The 20,321-nt window shown below is 48.2% G+C and overlaps 1 protein-coding gene across 14 annotated transcripts in view; it reads right to left on the bottom strand.

Annotated features, from left to right (window-relative positions):
- The window catches only part of LOC139047307 (ribosome-binding protein 1-like), a 396,181-nt gene that overhangs the window by 46,199 nt on the left and 329,661 nt on the right, over window positions 1–20,321 (bottom strand). For 10 of the 14 annotated variants that reach the window (XM_070521128.1, XM_070521124.1, XM_070521121.1 and 7 more), the window contains 3 exons: window positions 16,604–16,705; window positions 13,365–13,550; window positions 9,329–9,430 (listed from right to left, as the gene is read on the bottom strand). In XM_070521128.1, coding sequence (XP_070377229.1) covers window positions 9,329–9,430; window positions 13,365–13,550; window positions 16,604–16,705 — 390 coding nt within the window. Of the gene's footprint in view, window positions 1–9,328; window positions 9,431–13,364; window positions 13,551–16,603; window positions 16,706–18,806; window positions 18,889–20,321 lie in introns of those variants that run through there. The other 4 variants (XM_070521130.1, XM_070521132.1, XM_070521134.1 and 1 more) reach the window with 2 other exon arrangements.

Below are 20,321 nucleotides of genomic sequence, written 5' to 3'. Positions count from 1 at the left end.
CTTTTTTAAAAGAAAATTGGGCTGAAAATTGCCTGCACAATGCAATGAGATATGAAATCAAAAGCGCATTTGTGGCACTCATGCGCTTTACAGCATAACAGAGCTGTACAGCCACAAAGCTAGCTTTACGAAACCAGCCGTTATTGTGCAACACATATTAGGCCCTTGCCCATTGTTCTTGCTAAATGTTCGGACGCACATTAGATTTCTACTTTTTCATAAAAGCATTCATAAAATTTCTACATTAGTTTTCTACTTTGGACAAGTAGAAAGTCGATGTGCAATAAATTCAGAGGCACATTAAAATAGGGCAAATACTGCCAAATTAATCAATGGTGTGTTTTGACGTACTTTCTGCATCTTGTTTAATTTGACCCACAGGATAATGTGATAAATTTAATCAGTCCCATCAGGGTTGCAGTAGCGGAAGTTGACTGTCCTGCGTTGATGTTCCGTATTTTGCATGCCCGCCCTGTCATATCTCCTGTTGTTGAGCTGGCAGACTATGTAGTTCATTAACAAATGAAAAAAAAACAGTTACAACTTGCAGCTGCTTTTGCTGGATGCAATTACTGTATCAGAATACACAGTTTTTTAAGCAGAAGAAATGCACAAGGTCATTGTGCACCCATGGCCATTGGATTTTTCTGCATTAGAGTACAGTAAAGCCTCGTCATAACGAAGTTGAATGGGGGGTCGTAACTACTTCGTTATAACCATTAGTTCGTTAAAGCCACTATCCATTTTTATCCACAATTAGCAAGCTAGAGAGGATGTACTCACCACCAAATCTCACAGCAGCCCGTCGCGCGAAAAAGAAAACGGGCATCGCACAGAAAAAAAAACATGAAAAAAAAAAGACGGCAAGGAATTGCTACTTTATTCTCGCCAAACGGCTCATCCCTGATGGGTCAACAGAACACCAGCTAGCTCACTTCACCACCACTTCTTCACCAGCAGCTCACTTCGCAGAAAAAAAGTCCTTGGTAGATTTTGGCGCGCCTTCTTCAGGCGAATGATGGCTCTTTCACCTGCAGCCGCTATTTCGAGTCCATCCTCGCCGTCATCGTGAGCGCCAAAGAAGCGGCGCAGCAGGTCTGTAGCATCCAGCGCTTGTTCGGGCGTCTGTGCATAGGGTTCCCCAATACTAGGCTCCGGGCTATCATCTACACATTTGTCACTGTCGTCATTAGGAACCCCCGTCACCGCGGGCACAATTTTTGCCTCCGTTAACTCTTCTGTCGTCATCACATCAGCACTGGCACTGACATACGTGCAGAAGGTGTCACAGTCGGGCACAATGCCGGTGTCAAGGAGAACATCCCACAATGCTAGGGCTTGGTTGCCCATGGCAACCTCACAAGCAGCAACTTGGAGATCTTCAATGTAACCGCTGCCACGCACGCCAAATGAGGTATGCCGGAAGCAATTGATGATCGTGCTTGCTGGTACAGCCATCCAAGCAGCCTGTAGCATCTCTGTATTAAAGTGGAAAGTTGGGCTAGTTGGTATACGTTCATAATGGAAACAGCGCGAACGAGACGACGATGGAGTAAAGGACACAGGGCAAGCGCTGTCCTGTGTCCTTTCACTCCGTCATCGTCTTGTTCGCGCTGTTCCCATTACAAATGTAGCATTTCGATCGCCACGTAGAAGTCGATCGTGGACTCGCGCTTCATGCTCATATTGAGCAGAATCCGGTCTATCACATGCTTGCAGCAGCCTGACTTAAAGTTCATGATAACATCTCAGTCGAGGGGTTGCACAACTGCAGACCAGTTTGGCGGTAAGAAGCACAGCTCGACGTTTTTGAGCACAGCAGCAGTGTGGTGGGCTGCGCAGTTGTTCAGTACGAGGCATATCTTTCGGTTCAGCTTGCCCAGCTGCTAGTCCCACTCCTGCAGTCATTGTGCGAAAATTTATCTCCTCATTCAAGCCTTATGGTTGGACACATAACTCACTTGGAGCTTTGGCTTGCCTTTGAAGTATCTTGGTGATGCACTTTTGCCGACCACGAGAGCCAGCCCCTTTTCCGACCCATCCAAGCTGGCACAGAGCAACACGGTTATGCGAACCTTGCGCTGCTTACCACCCTGGCAGCGTTCACCTTTGAGGGCCAAGGTTTTTTATGGAAGTTTTTGGTAGAACAGGGCTGTCTCATCCACGCTGAACACGTCCTTGGCACTGTATTTTTCTAGTAGCTGTCCAATGTTTGTCTCCACCCGCGCCACTGCAGCTTCGTGGTTGACAGATTGAGTTTCCCCACTGACAGCCCTGCCGACAATGTCGTGGTGCTCCTTGAAGCCCTGCAGCCAGCCAACACTCGCCACAAAATCATCGTGCCCCACGATGCACGCGAAGCCCCTTGCTTTGCGCTACCGCAGTGCCCCACTCACAGGAGTTCCGCTTGCTCTTGCATCCAAATACCGCTTGGAGACCGCCTTCTCTACAGCTTTGAAAGAGGGGGCTCGCAGCATCTTTCTGTCACCTCTTACGCCACATACAACAGCACTGGTGACGGCTTCTTTGCTACTGAAAATCGTGAACAGCGTGCTCAACGCTATGCTGAAATCTTCGGCCACTTTTTTTTCTTATTCACGCCGGACTCGACAACTTTCAGCATAGCCACCTTCTGCTCGTTTGATATAGTTTTGCACTTCCATTTGCTGTCGTCCATCTCTTTTCTGGTGGCGGGAACTCGCACGAACGAACCAATAGAAATACTGATGTTGATGCGCAAGGAGGTAACGACAAGCAACAACAAAACTGCAGTCGGCGCCACTCTACGCACGCAGCGGAAAAGTGGACGGGTCACCAGTTCCACGGAAAAGGGAAGGCCGGGAGACGCGCACGGGAGACATGAACGTCGCGTGCTATAAGAGATTGACCTGACAGGTAGCAAAATGGTCAGTAAATGCTCGTTGTGGGAAAAAAAAAAAAAAATTGCCAATGATTACGTTACTTCCTAATGCGAAATTTGAGCGTAGCTCTTGAGCTGTTCTATATACTAATAATTTGAGCAAGACATGTATGTACAGTTACAACTTTTTATTCTTCACTTCTTCAAAAAACACTCCACTCCCAGTTCTTGATTGTCATGAAGGTAGCTTTCTGGTCAGAGAAATGGATGGGTATATGCTAGACTTGCTGCACCAATGCCTGGTTTGGTGTAGCGCACCTCTGGATTCTGGCAGCGATGGCGCTGGGCCTCTGCTCAGGCAGCTCATTTAGCAGCAGGCACAGACGAAGGACTTCCACTGGTTGTATCGCTCATGGCTCAGAAAGAACTGGCTGAGAATAAACTACTTATATAGGCAGGTGGATTATATTATAATATAAACCGTCTGTGAGCCTCCGACAATCCGTCTGGTACAGAACACTTCACACCAGTCACCAAAAATGCAGCACAGCTTGGTGCAGCTGCCTCGCTTATCGGGTGGTTGCGGGAGGCAGCGCGTAAGCGCATAAGAACGTTGTGCACCGAAGAGATCACAGCGACTGACTGACGCCAATGACGCTGCTTAGCGAGTCAACTGAAGGTGGCTTTGTGTTTCGGCTTGGGAAGCGCGCACCGTGATCCGCTGACACCGAGCCGGTGCTTTGGCAACCGGAGAACACCGTGTGCTCTCGCACGGCCGCCGCCATGGAGGAGAGCACAGGGGGAAGGAGTACACGCAGGGCCGAACGGTAGCAGCTATTAATTTCGGCTTGGGCAGCAGCACATCATCGAGATCAGCCAGCATCGAGCCGGCTGTCCGATTGCCGCTGCACGTGGGTGGCATTGGAGGAGGAGCGAAGAGAGCAAGGCTCACGCCGTGCGCGAGAGATGGTGCCAGGAGCAGCGCGCTGGCCCCAGCTACGGAGATGGTTGTGGCGAGGCACGACGGAGCCGCGAATCGCAGTAACGGGTGCCAAAGAGCTGCACTCTAAAGAAGGTTCGTTATACCCACGGCGAGAAAATTTTAGTTTCTTTAAAACAAGGTTTTCAATACATGGGCATCCACCGGAATTTCAAGGGGAAACACGACTGCTGCGGTATATACATTAGTTCATTATAACGATGTTTTACTGTAATCGTGTCTGCCAAGTATACCAGAGTTCCGAAACAAAAGTCACCCTTATTAGAAGCATCTTCATAGCTGTTAAATTTTTGCAACAGCCTCGCAGTACGGTTCAATCTTGCGAAAGAAACACATGTAAAAGCTTTTGAAACATCACAATTCTGGAGATACGCAATGAAATGTGTCCATTTCATTGATCAACAGGAACAAATGGCATGACAGCCTAATAAAGAGCATGATGCAGTGCCTCAGCTACATTAGAGGTCTTTTCGAGGACTAAAGTACGGTTGCCAAGTTATTTTTCAGAGGGGACTGCTAAAACGTTAGAATAAGAAGGTGCCTAAATTCTGGCTTGATCATTACCGCAGACTGCTGCAGAATTAAGTGCGTGCCACAATGACACAGCCTAGCAAATGTGCTGTTGACCCTAGGAAGCTTATCAAACTTTGACATCATGTCCAGAAAACCGAGCATACTGCAGTAAAAGCTTGTTAATTCATAATTCGTTAATTCGAAATTTTGGATCATTCGAAGTAGCCGCCGTGGTCTGCCCAGCAATGTTTTGAAAGCAACACGTAACACCTCTCGCTAATTCACACTGAAATCCGCACTGTCACCAACAATTCAAACTCCGTGCCATCGTGGGAGCATGTTGGCGGAGCAGTGTGCGGGAGCATGTTGGCGACGTTTCCATCGGCGGCCCTTTGCTGAGGCCCGACTGGAGAGAGATGCATTTGCACCTGGTCAGGCATGGCCAACGCCTCTGTTGCAGGTCACTCAAGCTCAAGAGCAAGCTCAAGCTTACAGGCTGCAGGTCCAAAGCTGAAGAGTGATAAAATTGTCGCCATGTGGATGGATGGATGGAAACAACTTTATTCTGAATCCGGCAAATTTGACGACCCCGGCTCAGGTCTCCCATGAGGGGACTTCGAGGCCTTGCCTCGTCGCCGCCTCTCGGGCTTGCTGGACAGCCCACTCTTGTGTCTTGAGGTTGGAGCTGCGCAGAGCGGCGGCCCACTTCGACGCAAGAGCCTCCGGAGCTACTGCCATTGTAGCTGATGTAACCCGACACTCCCACAACATGTGTGACAGCGTCGCTCTAGTTGCCTGACATAATTTGCAAAGAGCAGTCGGGTATTGCGCGGGGAAAATGTGCTGCAATCGCACCGGACTGGGGAAGGTTTGTGTTTGCAATTGTCGCCAGATGACTGCCTGGCGACGTTTCAGCATGGGATGAGGTGGGGGTAGCAACCGCCTGCCTAGCTGGTAGTGCTTGGTGATGTCATTGTACCTGACCAGGCGTTCTCGCGTGTTTTGAGCCAGCAGTTCTGAACTCGAAGAGGCGGTCTCCGATTCTGCGCGGCGGGTCAGTTCTCGCGCAGAGCGGTGTGCTACCTCGTTCAAGTTAATGAGGCCCTCATCGGTGGGGGTGGCGACGTGCGCTGGAAACCATATGATGGCGGTGTTATCGCAGTGCTGTCGACCAGCTTTCCTTAGAATCTGGAGAGCTTCGGAGGAAATGCGCCCCCGCGCGTAGTTGCGAACTGCAGATTGTGAGTCGCTAAAAACTACCTCGCAGAGGGGGTCGGTAAGCGCAAGCGCAATTGCTACCTCTTCTGCTGTTTCGGGGTATTCTGTTGCGACACTACACGCGTGCGTAAGCCGGGAGCTAACGTCTACGACTACCGCCGTGAACCGGTGTTCTCGTGTGTATTCTGCGGCATCTACAAAGCGTGTAGTCCTCTTTCCACCCAAGGAGCGCAGCAGTGTCTTGGCACGGGCCTGGCGTCGGCCCCGATTAAATTCGGGGTGCATGTTTCGAGGTATAGGGGCGACAAGCAGCGTGTCGCTGAGGTCAGGTGGAATGACCTGTTTCTGACTGTGTTGGACGTGGTAGTTGAAGCCGAGTTTCTGCAGGATGTAGCGGCCCGTGGCTGACAGAGACATGCGTTCGAGTTGAGAGGTTCTTTGCGCATCCACAATTTCCTCAAGCGTATTGTATACCCCCAGCTGTAGCAGACGAGCAGTGCTTGTGGACTCCGGTAGGCCAAGGGCGATCTTGTAAGTCTTGCGTATAAGGGTGTTGATTTTATCCCTTTCAGTGACATTCCAGTTGTGGAAGGCAGCCACATAAGTGATGTGACTGATTGCGAAAGAGTGTATGAGGCGCATGACACTGTCCACAGCGCCACTGACACTGACACAGCGCCATGTGCTGTATGCTGTATGTGCGAGCAAAAGCATGTGAGGGCGAGCTGGCGTTCGTGGCTCAATCTCGCGTGCCCGAGTGAGGAAGGCAAGGCGGATGCACGCCCTCCTCTGGCGGCTGCTGCCTACAGTGTGGCCATGCAAGTGCCATATCTCGAAAAAGATCTGCGGCGTGCACGCCCGCGTGGGCCTCATCTTCAAAGCGATCTGCGATGTTTGCAGAGTTCGCATAATGCCGGTACCTTCATATGCGATGTGCTTTCTACGTTTCGTTTGCGTTCAAGCGATAGCTGTACGAAGGTCAATCAGCTCGTTGCTACTAGTGCGATTCTCTCACTCCAGCGTCTTTCAGCAAGTTTCCGCAGTCATCAAGCGATATGTGTTCACGTTCACCTGTGCACGTGTCATACCGTACTTGTTAATTTAGTTAGTAAGCGAATTTTTACAAGTTTATACAGTCACCGACCGTTTATTTGAACTTCACGGGGACTGTGGAAATGTCCTAATAAACAGGTGTCCGAAAAAGCAGATTAAGGAAAAAAAAAAAAAGAAATCCTTTATTTCTATGCACTTATTCGTGCTCGGCAATAGGCTTGAAGAAATCGTGAATGCGCCGTTGCACACTGTTCCGTTTACGTGTAATCAGATAAGCCTGAATCTCGGAGAGCGTCGTACGGTCACTATAGGTGGCTGAAAGCACAGTCACTGCTTGTACACGCTCCGCATGCGATGGCAGCGTAGCACATGGTGCGTAACCTTCTGGCTCGGAGTCACCGTCCAGCGGGGCAGCAGAAACCTGGCGAATGATCTCGCCATCATCGAGTTCTGCGCATGTGAGTACAGCAGCGTCAGCACCTGTGAAACTGTTAAATGAGATGGCGTCTGGAATCGCAATGCAACCACTGCGCAGGTCTCGGCAGAACATTTTCGACGTCAGTAGGGAGCACATAGGAAGGCGACAAATCCTAGGCCTTCTGGTGGCCCCCACTTGCCAGCATTCCCCAGTGCAGTCTGCACAGGCATTGTTGGCGCCACTAGACACTCGACGCGATGTTTCCGCATGCCGTGTTGGATCACCACCACCACGCCGTCACGCTGACACCAGTCGCACGAACGAAAAGCGTGGCCTACTCGCAGCGTCGTGCACGAAGAAACAAATCAGCTGCTGGATTGTCTTGACATGGCTTACTAAGCTGATACTGGAACTGCTGTAGCCACTCTATAGAACAAGGCAGAAATGATGATGATAGAGGGGATTTGCAGTAGCGCCACTTCGAGGGGCAGAAAGGAGGCTCCATTCAAAACAAAAATGGCGTTCAGCAAGTCGAACCATGCACCCATGCATGTACCGGTCAGAGTCGGTGCATGGTGCTTTCGATCGAGTTGGCTCAAGGAGTGTCCGAAATCAGACGAGAGGTTGCAAGGTGTCCGAACTTTTGGCAGTTGTTATAAATTATGGTCTATAGGGAGAATGGCGGTGCCGCGAAGCAGACCGAATAATCAAGCATGTCTGAATTTTTGGAGTCCAAAAAAATCAGTCGGCGACTGTACAGCCAATAAAACTGCTACCCTTACTTCGTACAGCTATCTCCTAATTTGCTATCGCTATCGATGCTTCGCTTTTCAGGCGAAACTGTGACACTTTTTTTTCTCTGCACTAGTCGGAGCGACGAACGTGCGGATGGAGCAAGAGTCATCTTGACGGTGGACCGTGTTGGCCCCATCCGCTTTCGTTGGCTGTGCCAGTGCTTCGGAGTACAGACACTGTTCATGCCAATGTGACGTAGCATGTGTGCGTGCATGGTCAACCTATATTGCGTTATATGTACGCGCCTTAACCGAGCGATTTTTTTCTCTGGTTTTCTTTAGTTTGAATTTCGTATAATTCAAATTAACGAGCTTTTACTGTACTGCGTCTCTGAGCTGAGCTGTTTTATAGGAAGCTTCGTTTCCCCCTATGGCAAGTTGATCACTGAAGGCAAGGGTTTGGCAATAGGCTGACCAAGCTTTTTTCCTTGCAAGCCTTAGCAACCGAAATAACATACAGAATGCTGAAAAATTGGATTGCCAATAAAATCAAAGCACAGGAGGTAATCAATACGCCTTCGTTCCCAACACAGATAATTGTTTCGTTGCATGTAGGGATCTTGCCTGAAAAATTATTATAACTATGAGACTGCATCCAAAGACAGTTGCCATTATAGTCCAGCATGACAGTGCTATGACAAGTCAACAGGTCTGAAAAATTGGTCGGGGACTGTGTACTAGTGAAGTGTCCAGGCAGCCCCTAATGCTGTGCTGTGAATAGTATGTTGTTCAGTGTACTTGTTCAGTGTAGAGTGAATTTTCAAACCCAGCCTATGCCCCTTGCAATCGTCCTTGCCCAACAGTGGCAGTAAAAAGGTGACCCTAGAAATGCAAGCATGTTAATTAAGCTCCTCACTAGCACCACTAGCACTAGCAGCTAGCAGCACCACTAGCAGCTTTGTCTGCAGTGGCTCTGCGTGCGTCGTGATTCGGCAGCAATACACTGCCAGATCGGCAAACCGTCCTGCTTATGAATCAAACGATGCACAGCCCACGTGGCAGTGCACATTTGGGCACCAAGGGTGCACCACCACTGTTTGACCAACGCCTCCTATAACTATATGCCTGGAACGTCGCTCTCTTTTCCATAGGGAGCTCTCTGCCGAGTGTTGCGACCATGCGCCGCAGGACGGCGCGCGCCACCGTACCGGTCCCCATGGCAACCACCACCGCCGCCGCCGAAAGCTCACGACGCGCCAGCCGCTTGGCTGCCGACGTCGCTCCCGGTAGCCGCGCCACCGGCGTGTTTACAAGGGCTGGTCGCAAGAGGCGCTCGCCACCGTACCAAAAGGAGGAGAGTACAGACGAGGGAAGGGCAGCACGTTTGCGGCTCACGTTCCAGGCATAGTACATTATAGGAGGCGTTGGTTTGACACTGCCCGTTTGCAACAAGTGACAAGTAGATGACAAGGCGTTACAGCGAAGGTGTTGTTAGCAAGGACAGGGCGAAGAAAAGGAAGATGGCGACTCACCCGCACCCGCTTCTTAGTTCGGTTGCCGTTAGTGTTTTTAGAGCAGGGTGCGTCACCCGATGGGCGTGCAATGGTGTCGCTACCCAGCTCAGAGCACTCCAGCTTCACGGGGCGTTAGCGGCAGCAACAGCAGAAGAGACAGAGAGAGAAGAGAGCCCAAGCAGATGCACATCAGTGGCAAGAAGAGAAGACAAAAAGCACAGACGAAAAGAAAGCCAAGCTTGTTTCACCACCCTCTCATCAGTGCAGAAGCACTTTATGGCCCCTCCCCTGCCAGGCAACTGTGACTTTGCTAGCGATTACCAGTGGTCGAGCGAGAGATGTCCCAGGAGTCAACGTTTTGACCAAGCAACTTGCCTATGTCTGGATCAACAGGCACATTCCCACAAGTCCCCTTATCGAAACGGTTGCTGCACACACATCCTTTGTTCAACCAATGGTCAGCACGTCAAGACTGCACCTTCCCGTGAACCTCTGTCTTTAAGATTTCTGACTTCAATAGCTTTGCACCCATAAACTGCTGGACATAATTTTAAAAGAGCAAGTCTGATGCTCTAAGCTCAAGACATAGGGACAACCAGCTTGATTGCCCTGAAAATTCTTGGGTGGTGAAAGAAAGCATCTTCGAACGGGACACAAAGCAGATGATCTGCACAAGTGCCTACTAGCAGCTGTAATATTTACAATTAGGGATGTACGAATACCAAATACAGTCTACGCTTGTTACAAAGGACCCGCACACAATAGACTTTCGGATATAATGGGCTGTATTTCAGCCTTAGCTTGTTCTACCTATTTTATTTATGCAACGAAGTTCGCTTTTATTGGACCGGGATACAATGGACTATCAGCTACAGTGGAGGAACTTAAAAGCAATCTTTTTTCAAAATCGGGCGAACAAAACATACGACACGGGCTGACAACAGTCTTGTGAGGGTCAGTTGACGGCTCAATATTGCGCGCACAAGGGAGGAGAGAGGCTCCACTCCGGTGGCTTATGGCGCAGCTGCCGTATCTTGAAAGCGATGTGGACAATGTGCATCTAGTGCTGGTGGCCTCTGTAGGTGCTCTGCTTTTGACGTTTAGTTCGCGTTGAAGCGACAGACAGCATGAAGGTCAATTCACTCGCTCCTGCTGCAACACTTATTTTGCTTAATTGGCTATCACAAATGATGCTTCACCTTTTGGGTGAAACTGCAATGCTTTTCTTTGTTTTTTACTTTAAAAATTCATCCCCACTCTTTGCAATAAAGTTGTTTGACATCCTTTGTAGCACTTAGCTATGTTTGGGTGGATGTCTCATTTTCCCTTTATAATTGTGACGAAAGATTCGGTAGTGAGGCATTTCAGATAGTACAAACTTTGGATAAAACGGACATTCTTTTGTCAGATTATCACGGTCCGTTGTAATGAGAGTTGACTAATACATTTTGAATCGAATATCGAATTGAATCAAGAAAAAAAGAAGCAAAATATCAAACATCAAAAATTGCTTCACAATATTTAATGCTTACACATTTTTACAAAAGCTACAGTGCTGTACATGCTCAGAAGTGGCCTAGCATTGTATAAAAAGAATGCAGCAAGCCATCAGTAACCTGGGTGCACTAAAATCAAGATATGCAGTATGGTCTACTCTTATGAAAGTTAATGCCAAATCAGTATGCCAGCACTGGTTACAGCTTGGTTCTAGTATATGAAAATCTGGAAAATATGCTTTTTTATCAATAGAATTTCTGTCAAATAGAACCAAGTGACACTCTGTCAACTAAATAGTTTAATAGTGGATCTATGTTTTGTGGCAGTCTCTTATTTATTGCATAGAAAGTTTTGCTTTCCAGTAGTTCTTTAAAATGCCGGAGGGCTATCTAAACTTAACGGTAGCTGGTTTATCTGCGCGACAGACGAAATGACCACGCATCATGTGATTGATCCCTGCTCCACGCATCACCAGCGCAGCCAGTAAAGAGCAGGCACCATCTAGTCATGTGACCGGTTGTTCGAAGCTACAAAAAGAGACCGGCATACGTCTACTAACGCTGCCGAGGCTTGGGAACGAGAGACCGCCGTACAATGTGTCTCAAAGATGGTGGCAGTGAACAACTTCGTTGCCATCCCGAACACTTGCTTTCATTTGTGAAACGGTTCCTGGGCGTTCCGAGTGTCGTGCGGCTACTGCGAATAGATCTACGTCGATCCGGCACCAAGCCGCAACTTTAGTTGCCTACATCTGATAAAGCAGTACTATTAAGCCTAATGGCCTAGGCAGTGCTACAGTCCATTACCACATCAGCCAGCAGAGCAGTTTTGTCACTGCAAGCTGTCGCGGAATGCTTGCTGCTAATATGTTCATATGGTCAACGCGTCCCCGATTGTCCCGAGACGATGCATGTGGGTTAATACGACAGTTGTTGAAGCGCGTGAGGTTCGTCGCCGTGTATCGAACACAATCAGTGTGTTTCAATCAGTGTGTTTCAATCAGTGGCTAATCAACTCTATCTTCGCACATGCCTTCGCGCTTGACGAAGTACGCGCTGTTCGTCACCGCGTATCGAACACGATCAGTGTGTTTATCGGTCGCTAATAAACTCGATCTTTGCACATGCTTTCACGCTTGACGAAGTACGCGCTGTTCGTCACCGCGTATCGAACACGATCAGTGTGTTTATCGGTCGCTAATCAACTCGATCTTCGCACATACTTTCGCATTTGATGAAATACGCACTGTTCGTCACCGCGTATCGAACACGATCAGTGTGTTTATCGGTGGCTAATCAACTCGATCTTGGCACATGCTTTCACGCTTGATGAAGTACGCGCTGCTCTTGCTGCTATTTCATTTGCCTGCACTGCATTATCATTTCGATCGGTCCTGTCAACGGGGACGATCCTTGTACCGATAGAGGGAGCCTTGACCATTGTGGTTCGGGTGCCGCCGTGTGCGTGATACCGGCATCGGGCCGATGCCTGGAAGCGCTCACAGTGACCAAGTTCGTGCCAGCCGAGGTGGCAGCCCATTCGGGCAGTGTTCAGTGCTCCTTCTGTACTGAAGTGCCTGCTTGGACGGCATGCGGGGCTCTGTGGCACACACTGTGCGGGCCTTTAAACCGAATACATTGAATAGTCGAAAAATCGAAAGTATAGATATTCGAATCGATGATATTCGAGTATTCGTACACCCCTACTTACGATTCCTAAAAGAGTTTGTGTGTGTGTGTCGTTTGTGCTATGTACCGTTAAGTCCAGATTAGTGCATCTACTTATTAGCATTTCTTTCCAAGTGAGAGACTCTTGCAGGCCTACAAGTATTTTGTCTGACCACTGCAATGACATCACAATCTGAATTTCTCTCGCTTAAGTGTCCGAATTTCAATGTGCCGCAAGATCGCCACAACTAGCCAGGACAGGAGTAGAGGGAGCTGGCACTTCAGCACTCAATATTGCACAGTTTGAAGTGGGTGATGCGCCTATCTCAAGCTGCTAATTCTGGCCACTACCCTATGCTAGAGGCGAGTCTTTCCCCAACCAATGCTTGGACCAAGGACGCCTCACGTCCCGGACACGAAACATTGGTCAGTGCAGCCAGCAGCAACAGCTCCACTGACAGGAGTGACGCACAACATTCCACAAGTACAACCACATTTTGCAGCACTGCCAGAAGGTAATGCAGAAACACTCCCTTCGTAAAACTTCAGACGTATTTTCTAATGCTTAGTGATGAAATTTGAGGCAAGATGCAAAGGAGATGGAACACACAAAAGAGCTTAAGAGTTTTTCAAGTAACTCAAAGGTCTGGTCGCTGCTTGCCGGCAAATGCCACCGACTTTTTTCGTCTCTGTTCTGACCAAATTTGGCAAGTTTCATTGGGTACACACTCCAATTTAATGTGTGCTGTTGAGATCAATGTGACATCCGATCCATGGGGATGACTGCGTACAAATGTTATGGCAAATGCACACGCACCAGTGTGAGCATCCAGGCACGCCCTGCATGGTGGCCCACGAGGAGACAGCGAGAGAGATCAGTGCGTGCTCACCTTGTCGTCCTTTTCGGCGGGAGAAGGTGCAGCTGAGGGGCCATTGGTAGCCAGGGATACCGTGTCGGGCGTTGCCTTGGCGACGGGCAATTGTGCCGAGGGGCTGTGGTTTGCTGCCCCTTCCTCGTGTGCCTTGGCCCCGGTGCGTCGGGCCTCCACCAGCTGGGCCTTCACGTTGGCCAGCTCCTGTGGAGAGTGCAGGGGCAGAGCGGCTATGGTGATGTGCGAAATTAGACCACTGGAAGTTTCAAAGATACACTAGGGCATCTGGGCTATGTGCAGTTGCCATGCGGCACCACCTGTGGTGAGCAGTGCAACTGTGGCATGCAAAGCAGACACTGCAATGTAGAAAACCTGGGGGGCATATTGCAATCACAATGTTTTCCCATGTTTGCCTCAAGTTACTTTTTCAGAATAAAAAAAGCTGATAGCCTGGCTGTACAACAAACCATGCATTCATCAGGCCAAGGTATATAAAAAATGAATTAAATATAAAATCTGTGGCAAATAAAAAGCACAATTCATAATCAAAGGTGAAGCCACGCATATTACTATTGAGATAATGCCACTAGCTTCCATAACAATCTACACATATTGTTCCCGACATAATCGATTAGCTTCCACATCACTTTGCCGCTCTTGCTTGGGCCTATCAAAGCTGTTAGATACGGGACCGTTTCCTGAGCCTACTTCGAGTTCACCAGACCACATCGAATCACACCACAGCTAATTAAGGAGTGCAGAAGCATGGATACCACATTCCTGAGGCGCGGCACGTGTAAACAAGTTGGCGGCCCCCACTTCGTGTGCCACAGGTGGAGCTATTCACTGCTTGACTCTTCCCGAAAGTGAAGCGAGAGCCTGGCACTGTTGCGGGTAAAGTGGGTCCCGAAGCAAGACGGCTGTAATGTGCCGTGAAAACCTGGTGGCGTCGCCCCCATCCATCTATTGTGACGGCGCATTGCAAGTCAGCATGGCAAGACCGCGGGGAGAAGTAAGCCCTCGCTGATTGGCCGAAAATTGCGTCACCTGAGCGGGCTCTCCCATTGGCCGAACGTGACGTGTCTTCGAGACACCGAAGGGCTTAAAAGACGCAGACCGGGAGCAGCAAGAGAGCATTCCTAGAGCATTCCTTGATTCTTCTCTTTAGAGCTTCTTGCCGCGGGCAGCAGCATCGGAGTTGCTGCCAGCCCGTCATGACTTTAAGACTTAATATACGCTCACTGTAAATAATGTAAATAAACCTCCCAAGTGTTTCATCCCCACGTTCTCCTCAACTCCTGCAAGGCCTGCAGTAGGATGTGGACAAAAATAAATGTACTCATAGCAATACTTCTTTCTTCTGCTTAATTAGGTAGCTGCTATCTTTTAACGACGATACCAAAGTTTATTTCCTTGGAACAAATTTAAAATGGGTACAATATTAAATACTAGGGGACTGTTAGCCTCAGCCAGAAATACCAACATGCCACAGTACTTGTGGGTTGTGTTAAATGTATGAAACACTGCATGGTTCAAGCCACCATCCTCACTTTATTAACGTACAGAGATGAGCAGAATTAAGGGGAACCGGGGTGAACACGCGAGCGTGTGGCACGCCCTATGGAGCGTCGATGCAGCCGTGTGTTGAAGCAAACTTGCACAGGTGCTGTAACGCCTGCAGGACTAAATTGAGTCAAGGCTGCGTGCACTGAATCTAATGTTGCTTGCAGCAGTGCTGCACGACAAGAGTCGTAGCCCCAAGCCAGTCTCGCATTTTCACGTTGCATGTGAACGATCGGCAGATGCTCCACTCTGAGCCCTGTGAAGCATAGAGTTTCCTACAAAATTACTAGAGGGAACTCTGGCGCTAGTGTCTTTGTGAGCTACAATGGGAGCGGTTGTCCCAGCATGGGAATTATGGGAAGTACATGGATTTGCCTAAACTTCGTCATTTTGGCTTCAAACGGCTTTGTGACTTTGTAAACTCGTCATTTTCAACAGTTTATTGCGTAATAAATAATTAAATAAACATCATTTAAATTGCCCGACGGCAGGATTCGAACATAGGGACTCTAGTACAGAAGCCTGATATTGAAACCACTAAGCCACGGATGCATGTATCGACAAGCGAATGAAACGCACTTATGAACTTCTCGCAGGCATGCCAGTGCTTTGAGACGCTTGGCGCGTTTCGATTTGGGCACATCACAGACAAGCTCAATTGTTGCAATTAATAGCAATTGTACGCGTTCCCGGCGTCTTCTGCACTTCGAAGAATATAGATTGCGCTGAAATATACAACAATAAGATTTATATAGCGTAATATAGAAAGCCACAAGAACGTTTGAATCCATAAGCACGAAGATCAGACAAATCCATGTACTTCCCATCATTCTCATGGTAGGACAACGACTGCAGCGCCAGAGTTCCCTCTAGTAATTTTGTAGGAAACTCTATGCTGTGAAGTGCATCGACTCCAGCCATAACCAGTGAATTAAAAAAAAAAAAAAAAAGGTGCATCTTGCCACATCAAGTGGGCTGCAATGGGAACGAACGTGACAGTTGTGGTTGCATTCTCGGCCACTTGGCTGGTCTGAACAGAGCTAGCTGCAGGAAACGGGGCGCATCGGGCGACTGTGTTCCAAGCGCATTCCGGACGCATTTTCTATGCCAATCCCAGACAAACAGTCCAGACAGGTTGCGTGGTGGTGAATGACACCATTTTCGAAGCACGCGTCAAGCCGCACCTTTCTTTTTATCCAGCGGCCGTGCTCCAGCAAACAGTCTTGCCTCGAGAGCAAAAGATTTGGTGCCTTTCGTGAACAGCCCGAGATGACGAAAGGGGCCAAATGGTTTATGGCATTTGTGCAATTCGTTTAGGCCCAAAGTGGCGTACCGTTTTAAAGGCTGTGCACAAACACAAGGATGGCTTCGCAACAACGGCAATTTGGTACTGGAAGTCGAACTCGTCCATGTAACACAGGCTTGGTGAGCCTAAGAAACTACAGCAGGTGATACACGAGGCCAGCAACACTGCACTTGTGCAGGTTTGCTTAGACGAAGGAAGGCGGGGATTTTAGTTTGGGTAATAAGTTTTGTGAAATAAGGTTAAGCGCACATACTTGTGGTGCGACTGAAGTGTCAGCAGACCTAAATTAGCACCCTTTGATGAAACGTCGTTAGCACAGTGGGAGAAATTGATGCGAAACACCTTGCTGTGCCATTGTAGGAACCCTCCCAACAACCTGTGCACGCACCTGTTTCAGGAGGTCATAGTCGTCCCGCATCAGCTTAACCTCCTCGAGCTCACGCACTCTGCTCTCAAGGTGAGTCCTCACATCCTGGGCATTGCGACTCACCTGCAAAGGTGTTGGTGGTCACAGTGAGCCAGCGAAAGATGCACCAAATGCTACCAGCAAAATTCACACCCAGAGTTTGACCAGTCCAAGACAACAGTCAACGTCTGTGCACTAACTTGTCAGACGTAGATGTCAGCCAACTTGATTCTCTATTCTGCTGCTGGTTACTCCATATTAGGTTAATGTTGCTTTCACTGCTCCCAATAAGCTAGGTAAGATATGCGGTGTCGTACAGAGGAAAAAGGAGCAGGTAAAAGGCAGAAAAAGAACAGATATTTGTCTAGAGAAGCACAATAAGCACAATAAAAAATAAGAATAAGAGGTTTTACTGACTGTCATATGGGTGTGGTTTATAAGATTCCCCTTAGCTGTGGCCAGTTCTACGTAGGGCAAACGGGACGGTGTATCAATCAGAGGCTAATGGAACATAACAGGTCGTTAACCGGTGGATCGCCTTCTGATCTTTCCCTACATTGCCAAGATTGTAACTGCATGCCAGAGTTAGATGAATGCGCAATATTGTACAGGCATAAGAATGAAGATACGCGTCTTATGGTAGAGGCATGGCATATCTGTAATGGTGGAAGTGCATGCGCGAGTCAGCCTTCGATGCCTTAACAGTTATCTCTCACATAGACTGGCGCATGTACCCGACTGACATGTGGCGATACCATTCCTGAGCTTGCGCAGTTGAGTTTTGTGTCTTCTTTCTTTTTCCGCCTCAGTGCTCCCTTCAGCTGATAGTTGGCGTATGTGTTGTCCACTTCTCTACTCTTGTGTACTGTCTGCACGCCTCACCTCTTTTTTGAATAATGACATTTCCAAATTTCCAGAGTTTTCCAGGTTTTCCCTGAGTGCCTTTGCAAAATTCCTTGAGTGACACAGAACTTCATTTTATGTCAAGACGGGTTCACACTGTCGGCCGATGCTGCCACTCTCAAGTAAGTATATTACAAAATATAAAAATGACTTAATACAGTTTGAATAGAAAGGACTAGTGTTTATTTATTATTATTAGTGTTTATTTTATTTAAAAAGAAGGCAGAATGGAGAGGTTAGTAAAACGTACACTGAATAAAATATCGTTAAAATATGGTAAAAACTATTGCAAATCAAGTCGAAAATATTGAAATATGAACAGAAAGGAGATCCGTACGGAAGCAAATATTTTTGAACATGAGCTATATTTATCAACTGATAGCAAGCTCATTGGTACGAGGCCTGAACGCTGTCACAAGTGAGATTCTCTCTGAACAGTTGGTAAGCCAACCTCAACTGTCCTGACATACTCTCAGCCTGTGCACAACATCTCAGTGTTGTGTTTCACTCCTTTAAAGAGTTTATTTTGGTTTGGATCAGGGACACCTGCATCTCGGCATCAGACAAAGTTTGTTTTTTTGAGCTCAAGCTCCTTCACAGAAGCAGTGGCACGCTTCCTTTCCTGTTTATTCTTCATTGGAAGGTCCTTTCTGTTCTCATCATCCTTCTGCCGTGCGTTAACCCCACGGACCATTTGAAGCATCCTCTTAGTCAGTTGTACAGTCAACGTCCGATTTTTCAGACTAACTAGGGGCTGCGAAAATGACCGAAAAATCGGGCAGTTCGCAAAAAATGAAGGTATGTCTTTTACTGTCCGTAAAGGGCCCCTTACCAGGCCACATAGCACATTTCGTTTGTACTCTGGAAATTGTTACGTGCCCTCTAGGGAGCGTTCTGCCGGAAGAATTTTTCAAGTTTGTTCATTATTAGCCGAGATAAACATATTTCAGTGCTCCAAACCCATGATTCCAGGAGCCAAGGGCCACTGCCAAGAGAGACACTTTCTCCACTTTCCCCATCTAGCCTGCGCAAGCGAAATTGCTTCCCTGCATTCTCCCATACTGGAGCTCAAGGATCGCATGACGCATACGTCACGGGACCGACCCTCTTTTTTTCCCCCTTGCTTTTTTACTGCAAGGCATATTTCTCCTGACGGCACCGCGCGCAAACTGTTGCATTCGTCTCATTTCGTGCAGCACACGATTTTGCAAGCTGTGCACAAGAACTCCTGCTGACCAGTGGTATAAGCCAGTGTTATGCAAATACCGAGGCACTGTCTGACACAGACACATGCAGTTCATAGAGCATGATCGCGCGATGGAACATGGTAGAAAATGACATACTTTCGTTGTCTGCGCTCACAACTGCAGGATGTGGGAAGAAGCATACAAAACGAAATTACATCTCTCTTGCTGTGGTGCGAAGTAAAAAAAGAACACATGTGCACAGGCATTCAGTTTGCATGTTTTATTATTTCTCTAAACTTTAATTCGTCTATTTGAAGCAACAAATTACACAAATAATAGCTGTTGCTTTGAATAATTCTCAAAGTCATGTGTCACTACGAGCGATGTCACAGCAGGGCGATGTACGTAGCCATACCTGTGCGATATACGTCGACTCTCCGGCTGGGAGCGCGGCACCCATGAGGAGGAGGGCAGACGGCGTTTCGCTTGAAATTTCAGCTCTTGCCGCGGCGCGTAACGATGTAATACTTAGCAGATGCGATTGTTTGCGAGCATAGTATGAACGGTGCTTGTCAGCTCAAAATGGATAGAACTGGTGAGGGGCCCTTAACCCTTTGAGGGTTTTCGCCGTACATGTACGGCAGCGGTTTTCTGTCCCGCAAGGTCTTTGCCGTACGGGTACGGTTTCGACCCTCCGTTTGAAATTTCGCGCCATAATGACGATGCATGCTTACTGGGAGGTGCTGCCACCTCTTAGGTCTTACAAGAAGATAAACAGAACTGACTTCAAGCTTCAGCGCGTCGCGCAGACTGCGCCCACACCCCTTTTGCGGTTTCGGTTTCGCCGCGTGATCGCAACGGAGGCGCGCGAAACGTCATTATTCTCTTTGTCGGCACTCTCTTGCAAATGCTGTGGAAGTTGATTTCTATCTTGATTGGCGCTGCTCTTAGCTTGTTTATAACCCCCGCTCGCGAGGTATTCTCGCTCTCTGCGGCAATGCGCTTCCGCGGTTTCGGTTCCGCCGCAACGGAGGCGCGCGAAACATGATCTTTATCTTTGTCGGCACGCTATCGCAGGGGCGGCGGAAGTTGATTTCTATCTTGATTGGCACGGCTCTTAGCTCTTTTATCACCGCCGCTCATGAGGTATTCTCGCTCTCTGCGGCTACGCGGAGACTCGTGTTTCAAGGAGTACCACACTCTAAAATACTATTGAACATATTGCAGTTCTGAGTGATGCCGACACCAAAATACTGTTCCCTAATTTTTTTTACTATTTATTCCCGACTTTATACATCCTGTACATTCAATATCCGCAATAAAATAATTTGACCACCCGGGAAAGTTTTTTTCAAAATAATTCGACCCTCAAAGGGTTAAAAGGCACTCAAAACGCCACAGGCGCACTCGAAAAAGCTCTGAAGGCCTGCCAGTACACTTATTAGGCACATCGGTGCTCATACTGTGACAGGACGTGGAGGGTGCACTCGTGTATAATTAAGGAATACACACCGTGTCCAATGACAATTACCCCTTGCCACTCTTGTTATGCGTCACTGCAATACTTTCGGATATGCTGCACCACGCAACATTGCTGTACTGAGGTGAAG

Source organism: Dermacentor albipictus, chromosome 7 (genome assembly GCF_038994185.2).
Source record: "Dermacentor albipictus isolate Rhodes 1998 colony chromosome 7, USDA_Dalb.pri_finalv2, whole genome shotgun sequence".
Classification (NCBI taxonomy): domain Eukaryota; kingdom Metazoa; phylum Arthropoda; class Arachnida; order Ixodida; family Ixodidae; genus Dermacentor; species Dermacentor albipictus.
The sequence above is the reverse complement of the archived record's forward strand: the minus strand, read 5'-3'. Positions and strand labels throughout refer to the sequence as shown.